Below are 26,146 nucleotides of genomic sequence, written 5' to 3'. Positions count from 1 at the left end.
AATAAAACCATCTGAAAACTGTACAACAGCTATTCACTTGTGGTTGAACATGCATTTTATCCAATATCGATGTACTGTACCACTTTATATCATTTTTTAAAAGCAATAGACCATTTAAGAATGTGCAGTGCAGATTTTACTGTTTACTGCAGATTAACTGGGGTTTAGGCACTCCATTAAACCAACAGCCATTTTAAAACACAGAAAGGATTAAGTCTTTCGAATTTCTGAAATAGTCACTTATATATTCCTACTTTTCTCTTGAAAAACAGCCGAATAACTTGTTGTCGTACTGTTGTCAGATTTAATCCATAAATAAGGGGATTTAAAATGGGTGGTATGAGTAGGAATTCCATGGCCATAAAATTACGTACACCTTGTGGCACATTTTTTGAGCCATAACGACTGTACAGTACATCAAACATAAATGCAATAGTCACATTGATTAGTGAAAGCAGATGTGGTACACATGTTTGTATAAATTTATGTCTGCCCTCTATTGACCTAAAGCAGTTTCTTATCAACTGAAAATAAGAGAAATATATCAGTACACCATGTCCAATGTATACACAAATAACAGTGTACCCAAACACATTATTTAATGTTGTAGAAAAACAAGAAAGTTTTGCAACTGCCCAAATCTCACAATATAACTTTTCAATAGTAGAGCCACATAAAGTGAGTCTAGCTGTTAACACAATCAGGACAGAGATGAAAAAAATGGGGGCCAGCCAGCAGAAAAGGATCCATTCAAGAACTCTCTGACTGGTCATTATTGAATGATACTCCAGTGGTCTGCATATTGCCACATACCTGTCATATGCCATCACTGTTAGTGTTGAAATTTCACACAATGCAGATGAATAAATGACAAATATTTGAATCATGCATCCAGAATAAGAAATCACATGATCTTCAGATAATAAATCATACATGAATTTAGGGTAGAATCCAGCAGTGCCATAAAGTGCATTTATACACAAATTGCATATAAACACATACATCGGCTCGTGAAGCTTCTTATATAAGGTTACAGTGAAAATTATAGTTACATTACAAAACACCATAAGAGGATAAAACAGTGCAGTGAAAGAAAAAAACACAAATCTGTTTTCCATTGTTTCATTCAGACCTGTGAGTGTAAATACTAAGACACTGGTTTGATTCTCCAGTGATGGTTGCACCTGGAATGATATTCGTGGAAATTAAGTATCAAAATATCTAACAAAACGTATATATTGTTTGTTTGTTTTTTTTTGTTTTTTAGTTGAAATCTTACCATGTTCTCCGTTGGCATGTTTCCTGTAGTGTGTTGTAAAAGTTTGATTTGGTTTGTTATATATGGACACTGGTCTCATGCCAATTGCCTTGACCACAACCAGTTTTAACAAGGTCTCTAAAGGCTTTTTTTCCCCTCTTAAGTTAAAATAACTGCCCGTCTATGCCAATCTGTGCCCACAGGTACAGTTTTACTTGTGTACAACTTAAGTTGTCATTTATGTTCCTGCCATCAGGTGCAACACTACATAATTATGAAACCTGTAATATACAATTTAACAACATGATTGCTTTATTTATGTTGTCTGGAAGCTTAGGGTTTGGGAAACAGGCCTTTTGCAAGATCCCTTTGTCCAGTTCGAACAAAATACGGAATTCCCCTTATTTTCCTGTTTACTTCTATTTTTGTATAATAATCAACTCCAACATAGCTACCATTTCTATCATGTTATCATGTCATACAGACCAGAGCCAGACTCAAGTTTTACAATTAGCAGAACAACACATAATTACTTTCAAAAGACAGAAAGAAAAGTAAAGGTCAAACCTAAATATGTGTAGGCTTACATAAGAAAAGTAAATAAGATATTAATACTTCTGGACTATAATATTTATCTGTTGGGTAGATTAGTAGATTTTTTAAATCAATTTAATTTTCATTTTGGTGCATCAGAAGTTGGTCTCTATGATGGATAATGAGCTATTCCAAGCCTTCTCCATACTTTTTTTCGTCCTGTCATTCTGGTACACGTTGATTTTAATTTCAGCAGTCCAAAAAATGGTTTACCAGAAGTGGTCTGGCTTTTTTAAATGTTTTTTGACAAAGTCTAATCTGGCCTTGTTTGCACCTTGTGGTAAACCCTCTCTATTTTGCTCTTGTGAAGTCTTCTCTTGATTGTAGACTTTGATAGTGACATGCATACCTCATGAAGAGTATTGTTAACTTGGCTGGATGTTGTAAAATGTTTTATTACCATGGAGAGGATCATCCAATCATCCACCATACTGTCGTCTTTTGTGAACATCCAGGCTTTTTTATGTTGCTGATCTTACCAGTGTGTTCTTTTTCTTCTCAGAATTCACCAAACTGTTGGTTTGGCCACTCCTAATGTTCCTGCTATCTCTCTGATGCATTTCTTTTGTTTTTGAAGCCTAACAATTGTCTGTTTTACTTGCATGCCGAGCTCCTTTGATCGCATGATGGGTTCAGACCCAGCAGGCACACAACGTCATATGACGTTAATATTAGGTTAGATTTAGGTTGTGACGTCAGGTGACCAAAATTCAATGTCTAGCCAACGTCTAAAGACAACGTTATTTGACGTCCAATAACGACGTCAAATGATGTTGATGTTTGGTTGATTTTAGGTTGTGTTGGAAAGTGACCAAAATCCAACGTCGAGCCAACATCTTAAACCAACGTCATATTGACATCAAATACTGACATTTATTCATCAGGTATGGCAACCAAAACCCAACGTCTGATAGACGTCATAGTGGTAACGTCCACACAACGTCAAGCTGTAACATCATTAGACATTGATATTTGGTTGTTTTTAGGTTGCGTTGTCAGAGGTGTAAAATCCAGGTTCAGTGAGTAAAAGTCCTCCCCAGTATTTAGTTCCAATCGCCTGGATTTGCTAATTAGCACAGTTTTTCAGCCAGGAGGACAGAGATTGGACCAAGTCATTTCTTTTGAGTCTCAAGGCAAAAGTCCTCAAAGAATTAAAGTTATTGAGATAGCTGAATGATGATTGTGCATTAGTGATGAACACCTGTTGTTATTATAGAGTATCAGATGTTGATGTTTTATTGGTTAAAATGATGTGACCATTGTGGAGGTCAGTATTTGCTTTAGTCGTGCCCTTGACTCTTGCGTTAGATATATCTCTGTTACAATGCATATGGTGTTGTAAAGCAGTGAGATCAGAGCTGTACAGTGAGCAGCTAACAGCTGTTTCTATAGGAAGAGATAATCATCAAGAGCTTAAGGTTTTGCACTATCAAATCTGCAAAACTACCGCAGGTTATGCACCTCTAGTGTTCTTCTAACAGTAATAGCGAATTTAAAACCTGTATAACACATAAACATTTGCTTCAACATCTGTACCACTTAGATACACACACACATCAAGAACCAGCATATGTATCTCAACAATGGTGACAATCAACAAAACGCTTCATGCTGCAATGCATGTTGGGTAACAGCATAGTAAACACTCCCATCATGCACTGCAGTATGAATAATTATTGTCACCACTGTTGAGGAGAGTATGATAAGTTTTCATGTCTTAAAGCCTGAGCTGATGCAGTTTTTCCTTTCTATACTTAAGCATTACAGTGACATTTGTTTAATATTTTTTTTATTGCAGTTCTACAATAGCTACATGTAACTGTAATAAAACATGTAATAAATCAAAGAGAGAGACCACTTCAAGATGCTCATCTAAATTATTAGTTAGATGGGGAAAGTGTGAACTTATCTGCTGCAAGCTTTCAATTCAACACACAAATGTTTGCTGAAAAACAGCATTGAAATTACTTCACTCGAGAAATTACTAAGTTACTCCAAGAGTCAAGAGACAAACTTAAGCAACCATTGACCACAATTATGGTGACATTGTGTGTTTTTTTTTTTCTTTTCTTTTCTTGACCAATAAAACATCAACATCTAAACCTCTTATAATTCTCAATAAGAGATTCTGCAGACATGAAATAAAGTCAACCTGGTTAGTAATGAGTGAAGCTGGTGATGCTGTTTGTGGAGATGTTTAATCAGATTTTGAGAGATGAAATGTTTTGTTCAGTTGATTCAAGTCAGTTGTAGTTCTTGTGTTTCTCTTTTCTTCAATGATGCTGCTTGTTAACAGCAGATGTTCATCATTTATGCACAATCATCATTCAGTTATCTCATTAACTTTAACTCTTTAGGGGCTTGAGATTTTACTTCAGACTTGCTTGAGACTCAAAAGGAATGACTTGGTCCAATCTCAGTCCTCCTGGTTGAAATACTGTGCTAATTAGAAAATCCAGGTGATTGGAACAAAACACTGGGGAGGACTTTTACTCATGGAACCTGGATTTTACACCTCTGTGCATAGGAAAGTGACCAAAATCCAACGTCGAGCCAACGTTGGACATTGACGTCTGCCTGACGTTGGGTTCTGACGTCAACCCGATTTTCATTTCCAACCAAAATGCAACGTCTGATAGACGTCATAGTGGTTGGGGTACAACGTCAATCTGACGTCATGCTGACGTCCTGTGCCTGCTGGGGAGCAACAGCTTCCAAATACAAATGGCACACATTGAATCAACCTCTCGCCGACAAAAAGAAAAAAGTTAAACACAAAGTCCCGCAGTCATGATGATGACCCACGGTGATCCACGGTGGAGCCGACAGAGGGAGGAGCCATGGTGGAGGAAGGGCTAAAGACTTCAGGGGGCCAACTGACAGAGGCAGAGACGGAGAGCCGATGATCCTGGGTGACACCGAGGATCCGGAGGGCCAAGGTGAAGCCCAATAGTTCTGGCAACCGAGGCGGAGACCTGCAGCTGAGCTGATGCAACAGAGGACCAAGGTCTAGCCGGAGGAAGGGAGGAGCCCAACTAGCCAGTGAGGCGAAGCCGGATGGACAATGGAGCCCAGTGGAGCTGGTGGACCAACAGCCGACGGTGGAGATGAGGGAGTTCAGAGCCGACCAAAGTGGAGCCGGAGGGACGATGGAGCCCAGCGAGGCTGGTGGACCAATGGCCGACGGTGGAGACGAGGGAGTTGAGAGCTGGGGTGGAGCCGCAGGTTTGGAGGGCTGAGGCGGAGTCCAGGATCCTCCAGCCATGACGCTGATGTAGACTGGCAGACCTGCAGCGAACCCACCGCACAGATGGTGGGCTGAGAGTGAGCTGAAACACAACGGAAAAAAAAAGACTGTGAAAAAACGAGAAACAAAAACGGGAGGAAAACACGGAGGTACTGGTTTTGGTCCGGCTATCTGTCACAATGCCTGTAGGAATGCACAACACGACGTAGAAATAAATGCAAAGTCTTTAATAAAATCCTCAGGCAGGGTAACAAACAGACAGGGAAGACTGGAACACACATGCACACAGAAGGTAACATTGTAGCCAGACAAACAAATTGAGAAATCAAACAAATTTATAAAGGGGTGTTAATTACAAAGACAGGTAATGGGAATGATGCTAATGGGCAGGAAGAACCAAATATGGGCATAGGGAGAAACCCAACAGACAGTCCAACGAGGGGAGACAATGGGAGAATAATATTAAGAATAATATAGAATTAATTTTGCTACATAAATAGAAAACATCAAAAAATCAGATTCTGGAATGTGAGATTTTGCTGCTGAGATAAATAGATGCTCACACTCTTTCTGGGCTGTCTCTTTGCAATGGCTGTAGAAATGGTAATTAATTCTAATTTGGGTATGGCACAGACATGTTATAGGAAAGAATATGATATTAAAATTATTGCAACATCATTTTGACTCAATTCCTGTACGCTGTTGCTTATTGCCATTGTAGGTTTAGGCTACTCCTTTTTTTTTCAATTAATTTTAATGAATATACAGATTTATACAATTTTATTTATTTTTTTCTTATAAATATACTTTTTGTTATGCATTTTTTTCTTGCGCTACATGCTAGCACCCCTACTTCCCACTGTAATGGTGGCACTATTTCATTTTATTGAGCAATTTGTGCCCCACATGTGAACATGTTCAATAAATACTGTAAAAAAAAAAACTAAAAAGTCCACACAAACCATCACCAGGCAGGAAGATGACTAGCAGCATGGTCAGCAAGTGCAGACACCGTCCTTCATTTTCCAGCAGCAGACATATCTTCCACATCCCAACAGCAGGCATAGTCCCACAATGCAACCACAAACTGATGGTTACTAAGTACAGCAGAGTTTCCTTTTTCTTTTTACAGTAGAATAAGAGAAGTTGTAACAAGTACTGGACTTAAAAAAAAATTTTAATAGACCTAAATTAAAAAGTTACTTCAGGGTTACTTGACAATTACAGGCAGGCATGATGAAACATGGTTACATAAAAATTTTACAAGGAAACATAAATTGGCCAAGTAAAATGCTACCCCTGTTTGCATCTTTGTCTCAGAAATATATGATTGTGTTGTTGTATGCATAGAAAATGTATATATTTGTAAATGTATATAACTTGACAATTTGGCAGTGAGTGGGAAAATGACCGTATGAAAAGAATGTGAACTGAGCATTATGCTATTGTAGTACTCAAATAGTTTTTCCAAGGATGGCAGATCTGTGTGTGTTATCAACACGCATTGCTATTAAAACATACACAGAGAGTTTTTTTTTTTCAAATCTGAATTATACCAGAGATGTTTTATTTGACATTAACAAACATTGACTGAGTGCACTTGAATTCAAGAAATTGACTTTTTGTTGTTGTTGTTGTTGTTGTTCCAAACACCCTTGTGTCCTCTACTTCATTTCATACCTAAGAATACCCATTAATCATGGTAAAATCAAAAGGTTTGTTGTCCTTAAAACAATGTCCATAAAATAAATTTCCATACAAAAAGGATCACAATCATTCTGAAATACAAAGTCATAGGGTCTTGTGACTTGATAAAACCTTCACTCAGATATTCCCACTTGTTTCTTGAAAAGCAGTCTAATAACTTGCTGGCGTACTGTTTTCAGATTTAGACCATATATAAGTGGATTTAAAATGGGTGGTACAAGTAAGAATTCCAGGGCCATGAAATTATGTACACTTTGTGGCAAACTCCTTGAGCCATAACGACTGTACAGTACATCAAATAACAATGCGGTAGTCACGTTGATCAGTGAAAGCAGATGTGGTACACACGTTTGTATGAATTTGTGCCTGCCCTCTATTGACTTCCTGCACTTTTTAATCAAGTGAATATATGAGCAAAATATCAATACTGCATGTCCAAAGTATGCAAGAATAACAATATATCCAAACACATTATTTAATGTTGTGGAAAAACATGAAAGTTTTGCAACTGCCCAAATTTCACAGTATAATTTTTCAATAGTAGAGCCGCATAAAGTGAGTCTAGCAATTAATATAATTAGAGAGGACATGCAAATAAATGGAGTCAGCCAGCAGAAAAGGATACATTGGAAAACCCTCTGACTGGTCATTATTGAATGATACTCCAGTGGTCTACATATTGCCACATACCTGTCATATGCCATCACTGTTAATGTTGAAAAGTCACACAAAGCAGATGAATAAATTACAAATATCTGAATCATACATCCAACATAAGAAATCACATGATCAAGGGCTAATAAATCATACATGAATTTAGGGTAGAATCCAGAGGTTCCAAAAAGTCCATTTACACATAAATTACAGATAAACAGATACATTGGCTCATGAAGCTTCTTGTGTGATATTATAGTAAAAATTACTGTTACATTACAAAAGACCATCAAGGGATAAAACAATGTGGTGAAAGAAAAAAACACATATCTGTTTTCCATTGTTTCATTGAGACCGGAGAGTGTAAATACTAGGACACTGGACTCATTCTCCAGTGGTTGCTGCATCTGTAATGATATGCAACTTTTATGTATTTTTTGTTGTTGTTATTAAGTTACTGGAAAGCTAATTAGACATGATTTTTAACTAGGAAGTCTGTATATGAAAGTAAAGTAAATAAATAAATAAATAAATAAAGCAACTATCAAATCCTCTAACAGTAGCATACATTGCTTGTCTTCAGTTACAAGACAGTTACATGAAATCTTACCATGTTCTCTGTTGGCATTTTTCCTGTAGTGCTTCGTAAAGGTTCAATGTGGTTTGTTATATATGGACACTGGTCTCATGCTAATTGCCTTGATCACAAACACTGAAAACAATTTTAACAAGCTCTCTATAGGCTTCTTTTCTCTTAAGTCAAAATAACTGTCTGTCTATGCCCGCAAGTAGATTTAGAGGAATTATCCGTCTCTTTAAAGTTGTCAATCATATTTTCACCAATAGAGCAGTTCCAACACTACATAAAATATAAAACTAGTAATACTTTTTCCCCCTGCTTCTACATGAATTAGCCATGCGACTAATGTTTAATTGTTCTATTGTCACAACAACAGGAAAAATTAAAGAAACAAATAAAACACAAACTATCATATAACAATATTAAAATAACTCAGAAGAACAACATTGACATGTTTTGCTGTCTGTTTTATTGCAAGCTCAGACACTGTTTGGGAAAGAGGCCTTTTGCAGGATTTCTTTGTTTGTCCTATTGGAGCAAAATGATATTGCACTCTGATGTTGGCCTAATTCATCTGGATAACTATGCATTAGTATATTCTTTCATGCAGTTTTTTTTTAAATCCTATTTAGGAACATGATAATCTACTTCAACACAGCTACCGCTTAGCAAGACTGTTATCATGGCCCTTGTCATTCAGAGCAGAGCCGGACTTAAGTTACCAGTCAGAATCAATTATTCAATCAGGCTTTATATTTAGTTTGCCAAAAAATACAAACTCTGTAATAATTAAATCATGCTTATGTCATTACAAAACTGTACAAGATGGTCGGAGGTTATACCTTTGATCGACACAATCAACATGGCTCTCCGTCGAATTAGAGGGAATGGCAGGAACACCACAGTCACTTGCACCCTCGTCAGTGACATCACCAAATAAACCAGACAAAGAAAGTCTGGCATCAGATTCCAAGAGATCACAGACATTATCACTTGGACAGTCACTGGACATCACACCAGGGGCCTCATTTATAAAGACTTGCGTAGAAACCATCCTTGATTTTATCTAAGAAATTTTCTGATTTGAACGTAAGAGCGATTCAGAGAAAACGAAAGTACCACGAAATCCATGCATACGCCAGTCATTCGGTTATAAATCACAAATGATCGTGGAATTGTGTGCAGCTGAATGTTCCGCCGTCGAAACGCCCCTGCTTAATTAATTAACATATAAAATGAGCTCATTCCTAAAGCAAAAACTCTGTGACAATGGCAAGTAAAAAGGAGCGCAAGAAATCAAATTATAGTGAGGCTGAACTATCTGCAATACCAGGCATTACCACAAGGAAACGGTCGTACGCCAAGCTGGAATCTGACGTGGAGATAAGTACTTTTCCACGTCAAAGACGGTTTTTATAAATATGTACTTTGACGTGGATTTGATCGTACGAACACTCTAAGATCAAATCAGTGCGTAAGAAAGTTTTATAAATGAGGCCCCAGGACTTGTATGACAGGATCTCCCATCACCCAACAGTGTAAAAGTATCGTCCTCCTCACTTTCCAGAGGTGAATTCCCAGGAACAATCCTCAACACCTTTCCAGAATTCCACGTACAATAAGGTTCCATGTTTATCATGTGAAACACTCCCACATCCTCCCCCCGTAGTCAAATCAGCAAGTCTATAATTTACATCAGACTGCTTCTGAGCGAACATGGTAAGGACCTACGTAAAGTGGCGCAAATGTGGCAGCGAACTTTATAGATGTGTCAGAGGTCACTCATAAACACAGAACCCCTGTCTGATGTCAGGTACTTGGGAGCGCCATGCCTAGCAAACACTTTACTACTTACTGGCAGCAACCAAATCTGTAGCATCCCTCATTGCACATACCTCAATCCACTTTGAAAAGTAATTTACAAATACAAGGATATATGCATTACCACTTGGTGTGCGGGGAAAGGGGCCCAAAAAATCCACCCCGGCATACTCCCAAGGATGTTGGGGGCAGATTGGAACCATGAAACCACCAGTCTTCCTCTGGGATGGCTTGGTGAATTGGCAGAGCGCACATGAACCCACATACATCTGACAGTATGTTGGGCCAGAAAAAGTCTGCTTAAGTCTTGTCACCGTTTTTGTCACACCCAAGTGACCTGCGGTGGGATGGCCATAATAATACTCCAACAGAGACCTTCTGACCATCTGGGGAGCATAAAGATTGAACTGCTTCATGGGGTGCAATGTGAAAGAAGATTTTGGGTCTTTGTGATATAGAAGTCTATCTAGAACAGCATAATCTAGATCTTTATCAGAAAACACATTTTCACCATCCTCCAATGCACTGAACAACATTCAAATGTCTGGATCATCATTTAGCTGCAGATGTCTCAAATGATCTCTGTCTGTAAACAACACAGTCAGCAAGGAACACAAGTCCAGACTTCCAAGAACAGCATTATCAGAGAGAATGTGCAATGGGTGACCACAAGAAGGCAAAGGGTTACTTGACAAGCTGTCAGGGATGCTGTTGGACGCTCCTGATTTATGGGTTAGTCTTGCAACTGCAGTGACCACCTAGCCAGTCTTTCAGTGGGATTTGATTATGACATTGATTAGCCACTTCAGACTGCTGTGGTCAGAAAAAACTTTGATATGCAAACCCTCAATGTATGGTCTGAAATACTCAAGTGCCCAAATTACCACTAGGCACTCCTTCTCAGGAGTAGAGTAAAGTTGAGTAAAGTTGACATTCAGACTTGTGCAAAGCACAGCTGGCATAGGAACTGCACAGTTCTTGAAAGGACCTGAATCACAACAGAAGCCCTCACCACAAAATCCATACCCAAGACAAGTGGAGTTGAAAGATTTTGGAAGACTGCAAAACAATGGTAAAAGCGTTGTCCCATGAATCCACACAGCAAAATCCCCGGTGTTAATTTAACACTCCCAGTGTTAATTTGTGGACTCATATATACACTGCTTCAGTGTTAACTTCAACACTGCTTCAGTGTTAACTTTAACACTGAAGCAGTGTTGAAGTTAACACTGAAGCAGTGTATATATGAGTCCACAAATTAACACTGAGAGTGTTAAATTAACACCGGGGATTTTGCTGTGTAGTTTCCAACTGCATTTGGCGTCAATCCATTTCACTAACCAATGAGATGAGTTGTGGGAGGGATGTTGCGTCGACGTCATTAATTTACCTACTACCAATGAGAAGGCATGTGGGCGGGGCGACACGTGCAGCCCCACCCCAGATTCAGCCCCGCCTCGATCTGCAGGCTGCAGACAGGTGCACTTGAAAGATTCAGCACTTCCTATACTTTTTGGAAAGATTTTTTTACAACCTGTTTTAGAAAAGTGTTTTATAAAGGCACACATAGACATCAAGAACAGCCCATGAATCTCAACAATGGTGACAAACGGCATATTCAGATAAACAGATCAACTCTGAACTCTCATAATTTATTCATGCCGCAATGCATGATGGGACTCATGGATGAGTTCTGATTGGCTACAACACGCTTTTTGACGGTCACCGTTGTTGTGATGCTCACGCTGATTCTTCATGTCTGTTTGTCTAAATTAAAATAAACTCTTTTTTCATCATCTGTCTGATTATGCCAAAACTAATTGCTCTTTTGTTCACAATTTCTTGCAGTCTGTAAGGAAATCCTATGTCAAATACTTAAGTCACTATATAATGATTATGTCAAGCACAGTCAATGCCATCTGATGACTTTTGTTCTTGGCTTGTCTGGCTGTTATAACTCAGTTATTGCAGCCAAATATTATTATTATTATATTGCAGCCATGTTAACTTTAACACCGAAGCCAGTGTATATATGAGTCCACAATTAACACTGGGGATTTTGCTGTGTATACTTATGAATTATACGTTTAATATAAACGCTGAATCCTTTGCTTATTTATTCAGCTTTCAGATGTGTGCAAATCTCAATTAAAACGTACGCTTATGACTGGTTTGTGGTCCAAGGTTACATACATTTACAAGCATGTTATGCAATGTTAACCAGTGGTGTTTATTTACAGCTTTTTTTAAATTATTGTCTTAATTGTTAATAAGATACATAAATGTGGAAAATTATCAGCAAGAGTGTCCACTATCCTTATGTTATTAAATTAATAAATAGAAAAGTGTTGTTAAACATCAGAGCTGTTTATAAATACAAACATTTATGACACATGAATGAATTATGACGACACATAAATGAATTTCACTGTTATTTATTTAAGATAATAATGTTCACAGTTATTTCTGATTCTCACTCCCGATCTAATAGTGACACGCGAAACAGCAGTCTGGGTCCTCTGTGCTCAAATACATTAATTTCTCTAAGAAATTGAAATAACACCCCATCTGTTGACCCTTCCCGGAGTATATCTACTAAATTGAAACATATTTTAATTTCTTCTAATTTCGCTGTTAATTTACCATATCGGATTACTTCCTTGTTTAGTCAAGCCAGCTAAGGCATTTCTGGTCAACTGTACTGTGCCTTAATATGAGCGTACTTTGTTCGTTTTCTCTACATAATCCATTCACAATCGAAGAAAAGTGTTGTTTGTCTAAGAGGACCAAACGTCCATGTATACCGTTTCAAGAATGACAGATGCCAGTTTAAAAAATAGAGTAATTCGGCTAAATATGCACGAGTCATTGCTATGATTGACAGTAATAACTGGACCAAACATCTGACAAGCTGATGGCAAAAAAGAGCTTAAATGATTCAGACTAAATTTAGAGTAACAAAACTACAGCGGGAACAAGTATGGTTAATAGATCAATGGATTTTAGAGTTCAAGATAAAACTTAAAAGATGTTATTAAATTGTATTAAATATTTCATATTCCTATCGATTCATATTGAGTGCATTATTTAATTATTATACCATAATTATTTAATGTATTTGTAGTGAACTATATATTAGTATTTAAATAATTTACCCTTATAGGCTGTTTGTGTGTGAGCTTAATGATCTTCAGCACTTGCTATACTATATACTTAAGGACGGTAAAAGTACTACAATTTATTATACTAGTAATTTTATAATAAATCGAAAAGCAAGACGTCTTGAAAAATATAGGGAGTTTAAAAGGGAGCTGCATCCCAGCCGGCATTTCAACGTTGATTCACCGTTGAAACAACGTCAGGTACCATGGTTGGATCAACGGTGAAAAACCTGTCGGATTTGCAAAAATTATCAACGTTGATATTATGACGTTGATTCACCGTTGAAATCGCGACTTTGTTTCACCCTCTTACCTTTCGGGTTATGGTCATCTGTCGACGTTGAATCAACGGTGAATAACCTTTCGGATTTGCAAAAAATTTCAACGTTGATATTATGACGTTGATTCACCGTTGAAATCGCGACTTAGTTTCACCGTCTTACGTACCTTTCAGCAACGGCGAATACACATTCAATTAGAACCAGTTTACAATTAGATCAACACTGTACATACATATTAGTTAAAAATCAAAGCAGCAATGGGTTTACTGTCCATTTCAATAAACTAACACATGATCAATATTATAAAACAAGTTTTATTTTGGAAACATACACTGTATAAATCAAAATAAAAACCTGTTGAAAACATTTTCCAAAAACAATACAAATACATTAATGCCGCTCACATGTTATTGTAGCCCAGTTTGTGATGAATACAAAGTAATCACACTTTAGACATTATACATTACCAGTCAGAAGTTTCTCACAGTAAAATAAAAAATTAAAGTCTCTTCTGCTCACCAATCCAAAGTACAGAAAAATTGAATAAAATATATTTGTACTATTTAAAATGTTTTTTATTATTATTATTTGAACACATTTGAAAATGTAATTTAATCATGTGATGTCAAAGCAGAATTTTTAGCATCATTACTCATGATCAAGTCACATTAACCTTCAGAAATCATTCTAATATTCTGATTTGCTGCTAAAAAAAATATTATGTTGGAAACAGCTCAGTAGAATTCTTTCAGTTTGCTTTGATGAACTGAAAATAAAACAATTTATCTTGATATAGAAATCTATTGTAATATTATAAATGTCTTTATCATCACTTTTGATCAATGTAAAGCATCCTTGCTAAATAAAAGTTTTGAATAATATTGTATATAATTTTACAATGTTTTTTTTTTATTTCAAGTAAATGCTAATCTTTGGATCTTACCATTCATCAAATAATCCTGAAAAAAAAAAAAAAAAAAAATCTACTGCTTAAATATTGATAATAATAAATGTTTCTTGAACAGCATATTAGGATGATTTCTAAAAGATCATGTGACACTGATGACTGGAATTTTATAAAGCATAAGGAAATTATTTAATAATAAAAAATAAAAAAACTTACTGTTCAAAAACTTTTGACTCGTAGTGTATTTTTTCAGATACTGAAAAAACACTGAAAAAAAAAACACACACAGATGTCAGGGTTTAAACTTCTCCAAATCCCTAGACCCCAGAAGGTTAAAGACTCAAAGTTTTTGTACAATAACATGCATATTTTGCGCTGCACAAGAGAAATCTTTTTTGACTAAAACCACTTGATCTCTTATTTTGGTGGTTAACTATAGTTCTGTGAAAATAGGTTTACAGATGTGTCTCATTATAAGAGATGTGTACATTTGTGCAGTGGAAATGGGTAAAAGACTTTGAGAATGGAACCTGCAACAAGAAACCATGTCGTGGTGAAGGAGTAAAAAGCAGTCGCCTTAAAATTCTTTACGCAGGAAATACCTTAAATGTGATGTATTTATTATTTTAAGCCAAAATGTTTCTTCAAATTCTGATAAAAACAACAGCCTTGTGCATATAGCATGGTTGTGCTTCGGGTGATCGCTGAAAGAGTCCCAGCTCTGGGTCCTTTCTGATGCTGTCCCCTCCTCTCTCTCCCACTTGTGTGCTTTCTGTACTGTCCTGCATAAACAAAAACACCAAAAATAACATTTCATGAAATATGAACTTTGATACCGTTAAATATCTTTAACTGAAAACACTCAATACAAAACAAATCTCGTACAATATTTTTACTTTACAGTCCAATAACAGTGGAGTTGGAAACAAAGTGCACAACACTTCATTAAACACATTTTGATGTATTCAGGTTAAAGTTTAAAACAACATGGTTTTAATCACAATTCTAAGTAAACAGTGTACTTAGTGAAACAAATAAAATCATACTGAGTACATTTGTATTACATTAAATAAACTTATAACAAAAGATCAATGAATCTCTACCAGAAGTGACAGTGTAAAGTAGCAGATGAAAAATTCCTTACCAAACTGCCAGTAAACTGGATCCTTAATGACTCTACAAGGGGAAAGAATAAATGGTTTACTGAAATTTTCTTAAAAAGCTGTTTCTCGTTTTATACCATTCCTTTAATCGATCTTAATTCATTTAAATTATAAAGACATTTGCCGTTATATGATATTCAGAAAAGAAAAATAAAGTATGTCATCTTTAGGACTGTTATTATAGGATTAAAATGTAAACACACCTGCAGTAATGCATGGCATTTATATCGAAAAATGTGAATATCTAAAAGACAGACATTAACAAATACTAGCAACACACAACAACACCAGATTTACATACGACCAGATGAGCTAATATTGCTAGCGCGCTAAATGCAATTAGCATCTAACTTTTGCCATCTGTAATAAAGCAGCTGCTTTATTGCACACTCAAGTATTACAAACACACACTCAAGTATTTAACTTCTGCAGTTTACATGTCCTTTACCAATTTGTTAAACTCTTGTACTATTTTTGAAAGGTAATACTAAATACTTATTGTCTTGACTTACCTGATTTAGAGTGCGGTAAAGTTGGTTTTATGTTGGACATTCGTTTGACATTCGGCTTGGAAATTTAGGGAGCGTCTCTAAAGTGTGAACAAAAAAAAAAAAAAAAAACACACACACGGCTATAAAACATACGTAGCATTATACAAATGTACTATTAAACATTTTAACAAAAAATGTTTTGGTACAAAAACACATTAGCTTACACAACGATTTTTTTAAATGTCTTCATACTTCATACTTCTTTACTTGATACTTCTTCATGCTTCTTCACCACGGTACACAACCATCAGCAAAAAATTCACATGTGTCACACCTTATATAGCTTTGTGAACATTTTTTTAATATTTATTTTATGGGACATTGTAAATAGGCAAATGTCTCTTCTAAAGAGATAGAAAAAAAAATTATCTACATTGACCAGACAGAAGCTGGAATCGAACCGAGGTTACTGTAATGTCTATAGTTCACGGGCAAATGCTCCACCGCAACACCACCTGAGCTTTTTTGTTTAACTTTTTAGTATCATATGTACTCAAATGTTTCAGAACATATGCCCTGAAGTTAATTGTAATTGTAACACAAACTGTTTGTTTGTGTTAAAAACGTAATAAAGCTGCTGGTAATAAAACCTCATTATTTCACAACTGTTGTAATGTCTTCACATTTCTTTTCATGCACGACTCAATTTATCTAACAGAAAAATGTATAAAAGGTCCTCGTATTATGACCTGATGACGTTGTAAATTGTACTTTGACCTGACATAAGCAGGAACCGAACTCAGGTTCTTGTGATGTGTTCTATTCACTGGCAAACACTTCACCACAACACCACTTCTGCTTGTTTGTGTAACAGCATATGTACATTTGCTGATTATGTGCCCTGAAGCTAATTGTAATTGTAGCAAACCATTTTTTTGTTAAGTCATGTGACGTGATGACATCATACACGAGTCGGATTCTCAAAAGACCAATTGCTTTATTTTTAATGAATTTTTCCATCATTCAACTCTATTATACTTCCTGGTCATGTGACTTGATGACATCACAACTGGTCTACTTTGTTTTCACTCATTTCCTGTCCATCATACACGAGTCGGATTCTCAAAAGAACAATTGCTGTATTTTTTATGAATTTTTCGATCATTCAACTCTATTATACTTCCTGGTCATGTGACTTGATGACATCACAACTGGTCTACTTTGTTTTCACTCATTTCCTGTCCATCATACACGAGTCGGATTCTCAAAAGAACAATTGCTGTATTTTTAATGAATTTTTCCGTCAAACAACTCTATTATACTTCCTGGTCATGTGACTTGATGACATCACAACTGGTCTACTTTGTTTTCACTCATTTCCTGTCCATCATACACGAGTCGGATTCTCAAAAGAACAATTGCTGTATTTTTAATGAATTTTTCCATCAAACAACTCTATTATACTTCCTGGTCATGTGACTTGATGACATCACAACTGGTCTACTTTGTTTTCACTCATTTCCTGTCCATCATACACGAGTCGGATTCTCAAAAGAACAATTGCTGTATTTTTAATGAATTTTTCCATCAAACAACTCTATTATACTTCCTGGTCATGTGACTTGATGACATCACAACTGGTCTACTTTGTTTTCACTCATTTCCTGTCCATCATACACGAGTCGGATTCTCAAAAGAACAATTGCTGTATTTTTAATGAATTTTTCCATCAAACAACTCTATTATACTTCCTGGTCATGTGACTTGATGACATCACAACTGCTCTACTTTGTTTAGACGCATTTCCTGTCCATCATACACGAGTCGGATTCTCAAAAGACCAATTGCTTTATTTTTAATGAATTTTTCCGTCATTCAACTCTATTATACTTCCTGGTCATGTGACTTGATGATATCACAACTGGTCTACTTTGTTTAGCCGCATTTCCTGTCCATCATACACGAGTCGGATTCTCAAAAGAACAATTGCTGTATTTTTAATGAATTTTTCCGTCAAACAACTCTATTATACTTCCTGGTCATGTGACTTGATGACATCACAACTGGTCTACTTTGTTTAGACGCATTTCCTGTCCATCATACACGAGTCGGATTCTCAAAAGAACAATTGCTGTATTTTTAATGAATTTTTCCGTCATTCAACTCTATTATACTTCCTGGTCATGTGACTTGATGACATCACAACTGGTCTACTTTGTTTTCACTCATTTCCTGTCCATCATACACGAGTCGGATTCTCAAAAGAACAATTGCTGTATTTTTAATGAATTTTTCCGTCATTCAACTCTATTATACTTCCTGGTCATGTGACTTGATGACATCACAACTGGTCTACTTTGTTTTCACTCATTTCCTGTCCATCATACACGAGTCGGATTCTCAAAAGACCAATTGCTTTATTTTTAATGAATTTTTCCGTCATTCAACTCTATTATACTTCCTGGTCATGTGACTTGATGATATCACAACTGGTCTACTTTGTTTTCACTCATTTCCTGTCCATCATACACGAGTCGGATTCTCAAAAGAACAATTGCTGTATTTTTTATGAATTTTTCCGTCAAACAACTCTATTATACTTCCTGGTCATGTGACTTGATGACATCACAACTGGTCTACTTTGTTTTCACTCATTTCCTGTCCATCATACACGAGTCGGATTCTCAAAAGAACAATTGCTGTATTTTTTATGAATTTTTCCGTCAAACAACTCTATTATACTTCCTGGTCATGTGACTTGATGACATCACAACTGGTCTACTTTGTTTTCACTCATTTCCTGTCCATCATACACGAGTCGGATTCTCAAAAGAACAATTGCTGTATTTTTTATGAATTTTTCCGTCAAACAACTCTATTATACTTCCTGGTCATGTGACTTGATGACATCACAACTGGTCTACTTTGTTTAGACGCATTTCCTGTCCATCATACACGAGTCGGATTCTCAAAAGAACAATTGCTGTATTTTTAATGAATTTTTCGATCATTCAACTCTATTATACTTCCTGGTCATGTGACTTGATGACATCACAACTGGTCTACTTTGTTTTCACTCATTTCCTGTCCATCATACACGAGTCGGATTCTCAAAAGAACAATTGCTGTATTTTTAATGAATTTTTCCATCAAACAACTCTATTATACTTCCTGGTCATGTGACTTGATGACATCACAACTGGTCTACTTTGTTTTCACTCATTTCCTGTCCATCATACACGAGTCGGATTCTCAAAAGAACAATTGCTGTATTTTTTATGAATTTTTCGATCATTCAACTCTATTATACTTCCTGGTCATGTGACTTGATGACATCACAACTGGTCTACTTTGTTTTCACTCATTTCCTGTCCATCATACACGAGTCGGATTCTCAAAAGAACAATTGCTGTATTTTTAATGAATTTTTCCGTCAAACAACTCTATTATACTTCCTGGTCATGTGACTTGATGACATCACAACTGGTCTACTTTGTTTTCACTCATTTCCTGTCCATCATACACGAGTCGGATTCTCAAAAGAACAATTGCTGTATTTTTAATGAATTTTTCCATCAAACAACTCTATTATACTTCCTGGTCATGTGACTTGATGACATCACAACTGGTCTACTTTGTTTTCACTCATTTCCTGTCCATCATACATGAGTCGGATTCTCAAAAGAACAATTGCTGTATTTTTAATGAATTTTTCGATCATTCAACTCTATTATACTTCCTGGTCATGTGACTTGATGACATCACAACTGGTCTACTTTGTTTTCACTCATTTCCTGTCCATCATACACGAGTCGGATTCTCAAAAGAACAATTGCTGTATTTTTAATGAATTTTTCGATCATTCAACTCTATTATACTTCCTGGTCATGTGACTTGATGACATCACAACTGGTCTACTTTGTTTAGACGCATTTCCTGTCCATCATACACGAGTCGGATTCTCAAAAGAACAATTGCTGTATTTTTAATGAATTTTTCCGTCAAACAACTCTATTATACTTCCTGGTCATGTGACTTGATGACATCACAACTGGTCTACTTTGTTTTCACTCATTTCCTGTCCATCATACACGAGTCGGATTCTCAAAAGACCAATTGCTTTATTTTTAATGAATTTTTCCGTCAAACAACTCTATTATACAGGGTGGGCCATTTATATGGATACATCACACATCAAACTTATTGGGAATTTCACAAGAAAAACAATGGTGTGCTTGGTTTTAACGTAACTTTATTCTTTCTTGAGTTATTTACAAGTTTCTGACCACTTATAATGTGCCACAAACAGGACGTTAACATCACCCACCAATCCCATTTTATTAAGGTGTATCCATATAAATGGCCCACCCCGTACTTCCTGGTCATGTGACCTCATCTTGCATTACCCACTGTATTATAAATCTAAACATTTGCTTTAGTTATTTTAAAATAGTTTTTTTTTTTTTTTTTTTATCATTTGTATATGTTTTAGCATTTGTATATATGTTATATATGGGTCATTGACGTATAAGGATTTTCAACAGGTCAGTTTTCTGTATCTGTATCTTGTAATTGTTCAAGCATTAAAGATGTTGTATACACATAAATTCATATAAAACTAAATTATTAAGTGATATTAGTGTTTTTTTTTAATCTAAATTTATTGGCCATAGCCTTAAAAACATGTCATGTGGTGTGACTATGATTTATAATAAAATTAACTCTTTTCCTTAACATGCTTAACATTTTATTTAGATGTTCTCAATAATTAAAATCTTATTTTTTTTCTTTTGAGTTTTTGTAAATAATGATCTTAGTTTTTTGTTCTACAACTTCAGATTTGCCTTCTTAAATGTAGTTATCAGTCTTATTTTGTCCTGTAAATTGTATAAAACTGATACAAATGTTTTAAAATGTTTTAAAAATACCATTCACTTTAGGATGCTGTAGCAGTTAGCCATGTTTCAACCACAGAAATTAGATATTTTATTTTTAATTTCATACAGTTATCGCTATTTTTGGTCGCATCACATGATGAGTTGGTTGCTCCAAAAGACAAAAGACCTTATATCATTGATTTTATCATTGCACAGATTGAACAAAATACGTCCGAAATTACTCAAAATGCATAAAAATCTATTCCAAATTATACTAAAATAAAGTATTTTTGTCTATAAACCATCAACGTGATAACCAAATGTGGTAATTACATACCAGCCGTTAAAAAGATTTATTTTTCCAAATTTAAAAGTGTTATAAATCTGCTTGATACTTACATGGTTCTTTGGCAAATTGGGATATGATGCAATGTCCTGTCTTTGAATGGATTTCAACATTAAAGAAAAAAAATTATTTCCTGATGGACGTACCACATGATATCCAATAAGATGGACATCACCAAACAAAGTTTGTTTGTATATTATGATGGAAATATAAATACAAATACTTTGCAATTTTATCCAAGATTACAAAACACTTCGGAAATCATGCCAAATAGTGCAGAAAATTAATCTGAATAAATTTATGGTCATTTCAAAGACGTTTCCAAAACAAAAGTTATAGACGGATGGTGGCATCACATGATATTTTGACACCTTGAATAACAGAAAAATTACAAATAACTTATTTTTTTTTTTTTAATGTTAAAGTGAGTAGATGGGAGAGCTACTTCATATATATGGTATATTTTTACACAATTAAACCAATTTGAAACAGAAAAAATGAAATTGGACAGAAAATGTAGGCGTCACGTCAGTGACCCATAAATAGTGGCCAAAATTATTAGAACACTAATATTTTCACCAGATAAAAAAAGGTTTTAAGTCAGTTATTTCTACCTTTTGCTGTAGTGTGTAAGCAGGAAATATCAGTTTACATTTCCAAACATCAATTTTCCATTAAATGGCCATCCATGAATGTGTAGTGGAGCTTTATTAAAAGTTGTCTATGACTTTTAGCATTTTAAAATCTCATGAAATTATACATATTGAACAAGATTTCACCTAATGTTGGCATAAATGGATTTTTGCTCACACAAACAAAAATATGACACCACTGATCATTCTACACTCTAAAAAATCGCACTGTAAAATAACAGTAATCTACTGGCAGCTGTGGTTGCCAGCATTATACTGTTATTTTATACCTCTCTACCGTTAATTTACAGCTCTTCATTTTTACAGTATGTTACCGTTATTATACCATGTGGTAACTCATTTTATTTTGGAAACCAATTGCTTCAAACCATTTGAGTTAAAAAAAACAACACTATTGTTTATATGGTGTAAGTACAGTGAATTTATTTAATTTGAGTCCACTAAGAAGAAATATTTCTTCATATAAACCCACAAACACTTAAAGTGTAATAAAGAAGCAATCGACTTTTACTCAAATCTTTATAAATTGTCATTAACTAACGAAAGCACAAATTTGTGTAATAAAGTGCTTAGTAAAGAGATTGTCACTATATCAGCAATTCCACAATTACTGTCTTTAAATAAAGCAGCAAAACCTCAGTGCTTGCGGCTCATCATTGCCTGAAGCACAAGCTCTACTCTCCAGCACAATGGTCACCCACAAAACTAAATTAAACTAACAGATCTCTCTTGTACAAAAACACACCAGTTAGGCACAATTAAATATTTTCTCTCCTTACCAGTTAATGACTTTGCATAATTGTTTTTCTATGATCATTCACTAATATTTTAGAGAAAATAACTTGATTTGCTTAGTAAATATGACTGTTGTGTTTTACAGTATATTACTGTTTTTTTCTTGAATTAACAGTAATCTACTGGCAGCTCTGGTTGCCAGCATGTTACTGTTTTTCTACAGCGTGTTGCCGTAAATTAATTACAGTTTATTACTGTTAAATTACATTTCATGCTGTTTTTTTTTTCATCGTGCATCTTTAACCCTTTAAAACCCACAGCAAAATCCTCAGTTTTAAATGAACACTTATAATGTGTCAACACTACAGAGTGTTTGAGTTAATGAGATAATTATATGATTGATCACGTTCTGATTGAGCATTAGTGATGAACACCAGCTGTTAACAAACAAAATCGCTGAAGAAAAACACAAAAACAACTGACTTCAGCCACAGCCTTAGATGAAATCAACTGAAATAAAAGAAGACATTAAATCTCTCAAGATCTGATTAAACTCCTAAAACAGCCTTACCAGCTTCACTTATTACCACACTGAATTTATTTCTGTTAGACGTCTAGAGAAGAGAGTTGCAGAGGTTTAGATGTTTTTTTTTTTCACTACCACGGTGGAGATCAGTGTTTACTTTAGTTGGGCTCTTGAACCTTGACATTTTAAATCTACTTTTTAAGTTGTTGTAATTATGTGTGTTTGCAACAAAATTGTCATGGTGAAGAAAAAAAAAAAAGACAAGAAAAAATCTAGACTTGTTTATGGTTTGGTAGTGACACTGATTTTATCCAGTGTCTTTTCTTTCATTGAATATTGATGCTAGATTTAAAAAAAAAAAAAGAGCATTCAGTTATGAAAACACCACTCATTAAAAAAAAAAAAAAACAACTTTAGATACACACATCAAGAATCATGTATGAATCTCAACAATGGTGAGGTTTTGTGCTGATACCCAGCATGCATTGCAGCATGAAGCTTACGAATTGTCACCATTGTTGAGATTCATGTGCTGATTCTTCATGTCTCCATTTGAGTATAAATGGTACAGTAGTTATAAATAATATATATTGAATCCTTTTTTTCTTATTGCCATATTGCCAAAAAATCTCCTGCACAGCAAAATCCCCAGTGTTAAATTAACACTGAGTGTGGACACATATAGACACTGAAGCAGTGTTGAAGTTAACGAGATAATTAAGTGATTAACAAAGTGACGATTGATCATTATTGAAGACACCTGATGTTAATAAGAGAATCACCAAAGGAGAAAACCAACATTTCTAAGCTACCATTATAGTGGTCAGTGTTTGCATTAGTTGGGCTCTTGACCCTTAAATCTTCAATATTAGGTCTTGTTTGACTGCAATTGCTGAGTTATAACAGCCAGACAAGCAAAGAACAAAAGTCATCAGGTGGCCTTGAATGTGCTTGACATAATCATCATATAGTGACTTGAGTATTTGACATAGGGTTCCCTTACAGACAAGAAACTGTGAACAAAAGAGCAATCAGTTTTGGCATAATCAGACAAATGAAAATGAAAAAAAGATGTTTATTTTAATTTAGACACACAGACATGAAGAATCAGCGTGAGAATCACAACAACGGTGACCATCAAAAAGCGTGTTGTAACCAATCAGAACTCATCCATGACTCCCATCATGCATTGCGGCATGAATAAATTATAAGAGTTCAGAGTTGATCTGTTTATCTGAATATGCCGTTTGTCACCATTGCTGAGATTCATGGGCTGATTCTCGATGTCTATGTGTGCCTAGGTGAAATACCTGTTTTTTAAACAGGTTGTAAAAAAAATTTCCAAAATGTATAGGAAATGCTGGATCATCTGTGGATTGTCAAGGCTACTGTAATAAATACAAATAAAAAATAAAAAAACCTAAGATATTAGACACTAGGTGATTCACGTCAAACAATGAATATGTTAAAACATAATCATCACCTGATGACATGAGCTTATGTCTGGCTGTTTTAACTCAAATACAGCAGCCAAACAAGCCCTAATATTGAAGATTTAAGGGTCAAGAGCCCAACTAATGCAAACATTGACCTCTATAATGGTTGCATAAAACTTTTGGTTTTCTCCTTTGGTGATTATGCTTATTAACATCAGGTGTCTTCAATAATGATCAATCATCACTTTGTTAATCACCTAATTATCTCGTTAACTTCAACACTGCTTCAGTGTCTATATGTGTCCACACTCAGAGTGTTAAATTAACACTGGGGATTTTGCTGTGTGCTGTAACACACTTGGTGGAAAAACAACAACAACTATAGATCATGTTCATGCTCAACTAAAAATAGCCAACATCAACTGACCAGCATTACTGTAACTAATGCATCATAAAAACCCAGTTGCAGCAACAACAACAACAACAACAAAAAAAAATCTATGTTTAATGTCAAGAGTCCGGAGCCCAATTCAATTAAAGCAAACACTGATCTCCACAATGGTATCGTCAAACAAAACAAAACATCGTCATCTAAACATCTGTTCATTCTCAATAAGATCTTCTATAGACATCTGACAGAAATCAAATGTGTCCGGTTAGAAATGCGTGAAGTTGGTAAAGCTGTGTGTTGAATTGTTTAAATTTTCAGTTGATTTCATCTAAGGCTGTGGCTGAAGTCAGTTCTATAGTTCTTGTGATTGTCTTGTTTCTCTGTCAATCAGTGATTCTGCTCATTAACAGCTGCTGTTCGTCAGTGTCTGAAGTCACTCATTAGTTTTCATTATCGGTCCGTGTACGTTTTGTTCATTTCATTTTCAAATTGAAACGAAATAACCAGAAGTAAGAAAACGGCTCAGATTTTGGCTCGATTTTTCATTTTTTGTTTCACGGGTAGAAAACAGATAAACGACTTCAAAATTGGTTTTCCACATGTGGGCGGTCACGAGACGCCCCTTTACGCCGATTGGTCAACCAAATCTGGACCGGTGACGCCATTCACTGTTCGTTCAACAAAATAAAAGACTATTATTTATTTATTTTCATTCTTTTTTAATTGCAGTCTTTAAAACAACGAACATATAAGGATAATAACATTAATTGCATCAAAATATAATAAAATTATACACTTAAAAATAAGAAAATAGAAACAATAAGAAAATCACATGTTGGTTACAAAGTATTCAAACAAAACATCTTAAGCTTTCAAATAATTTAAAGCTTGTGCCACGTTGTTTATTGTAAGATGTAAAAGATTTTGCTGAATTATTTTTAATATAAGTATCTGCGGTACCCAGACAGCGCAAAGAATAACAGATCAGTGTTCAATCAAGTGTAAATGCACACAGCAGTCATAACTTTTCTTTTAGACATTATGCTCCGTTTTGGACAAGCGATGGTAAGTGCAAATATTATGCAAATAGGCTGAAGGTACCGTGGATAATTAAATTTTTACTGCACTGTATATCAGCCACGAACGTTTAATTTCGCCAGGATTTAAGTTAAGTATGCACAGCCTTGATGCTTAAGTAAAATGTTGATATCAGCTAGATAAAAAAAAAATAACGCTTGGGCTTGAAAAGTCGGTGTTACACGGTGTTCGGCCATCCACCGATTAAATTAACTGTCCACCCCCCCCCCCCCCCCCCCTC

The 26,146-nt window shown here is 35.4% G+C and overlaps 2 protein-coding genes across 2 annotated transcripts; both read right to left on the bottom strand.

Moving 5' to 3' along the window:
- Window positions 1-236: 236 nt before the first annotated feature.
- On the bottom strand, window positions 237-1,297 carry LOC141284417 (olfactory receptor 6N1-like). The gene is made up of 2 exons (XM_073817398.1): window positions 1,280-1,297; window positions 237-1,184 (listed from the first exon to the last, which is right to left on the bottom strand). The coding sequence occupies exons 1-2, from the start codon at window positions 1,295-1,297 to the stop codon at window positions 237-239; spliced, it is 966 nt and encodes a 321-aa protein (XP_073673499.1).
- Window positions 1,298-6,919: 5,622 nt separating this feature from the next.
- LOC141285184 (olfactory receptor 52K1-like) lies at window positions 6,920-7,867 on the bottom strand. The gene has a single exon (XM_073818231.1). It carries the CDS (start codon window positions 7,865-7,867, stop codon window positions 6,920-6,922), a length of 948 nt encoding a protein of 315 aa, XP_073674332.1.
- Between the last annotated feature and the right edge of the window lie 18,279 nt (window positions 7,868-26,146).

The sequence above is a fragment of the Garra rufa genome, chromosome 14 (genome assembly GCF_049309525.1).
Source record: "Garra rufa chromosome 14, GarRuf1.0, whole genome shotgun sequence".
NCBI classification, from domain to species: Eukaryota; Metazoa; Chordata; class Actinopteri; order Cypriniformes; family Cyprinidae; genus Garra; species Garra rufa.
Note: the sequence above shows the minus strand (reverse complement) of the source record. Positions and strands in the feature narration are given on the sequence as shown.

Bases quoted from the DNA above. Each gene is read 5' to 3' on its own strand.
- LOC141285184 (XM_073818231.1), bottom strand. From the start codon at position 7,867: ATGCAGCAACCACTGGAGAATGAGTCCAGTGTCCTAGTATTTACACTC.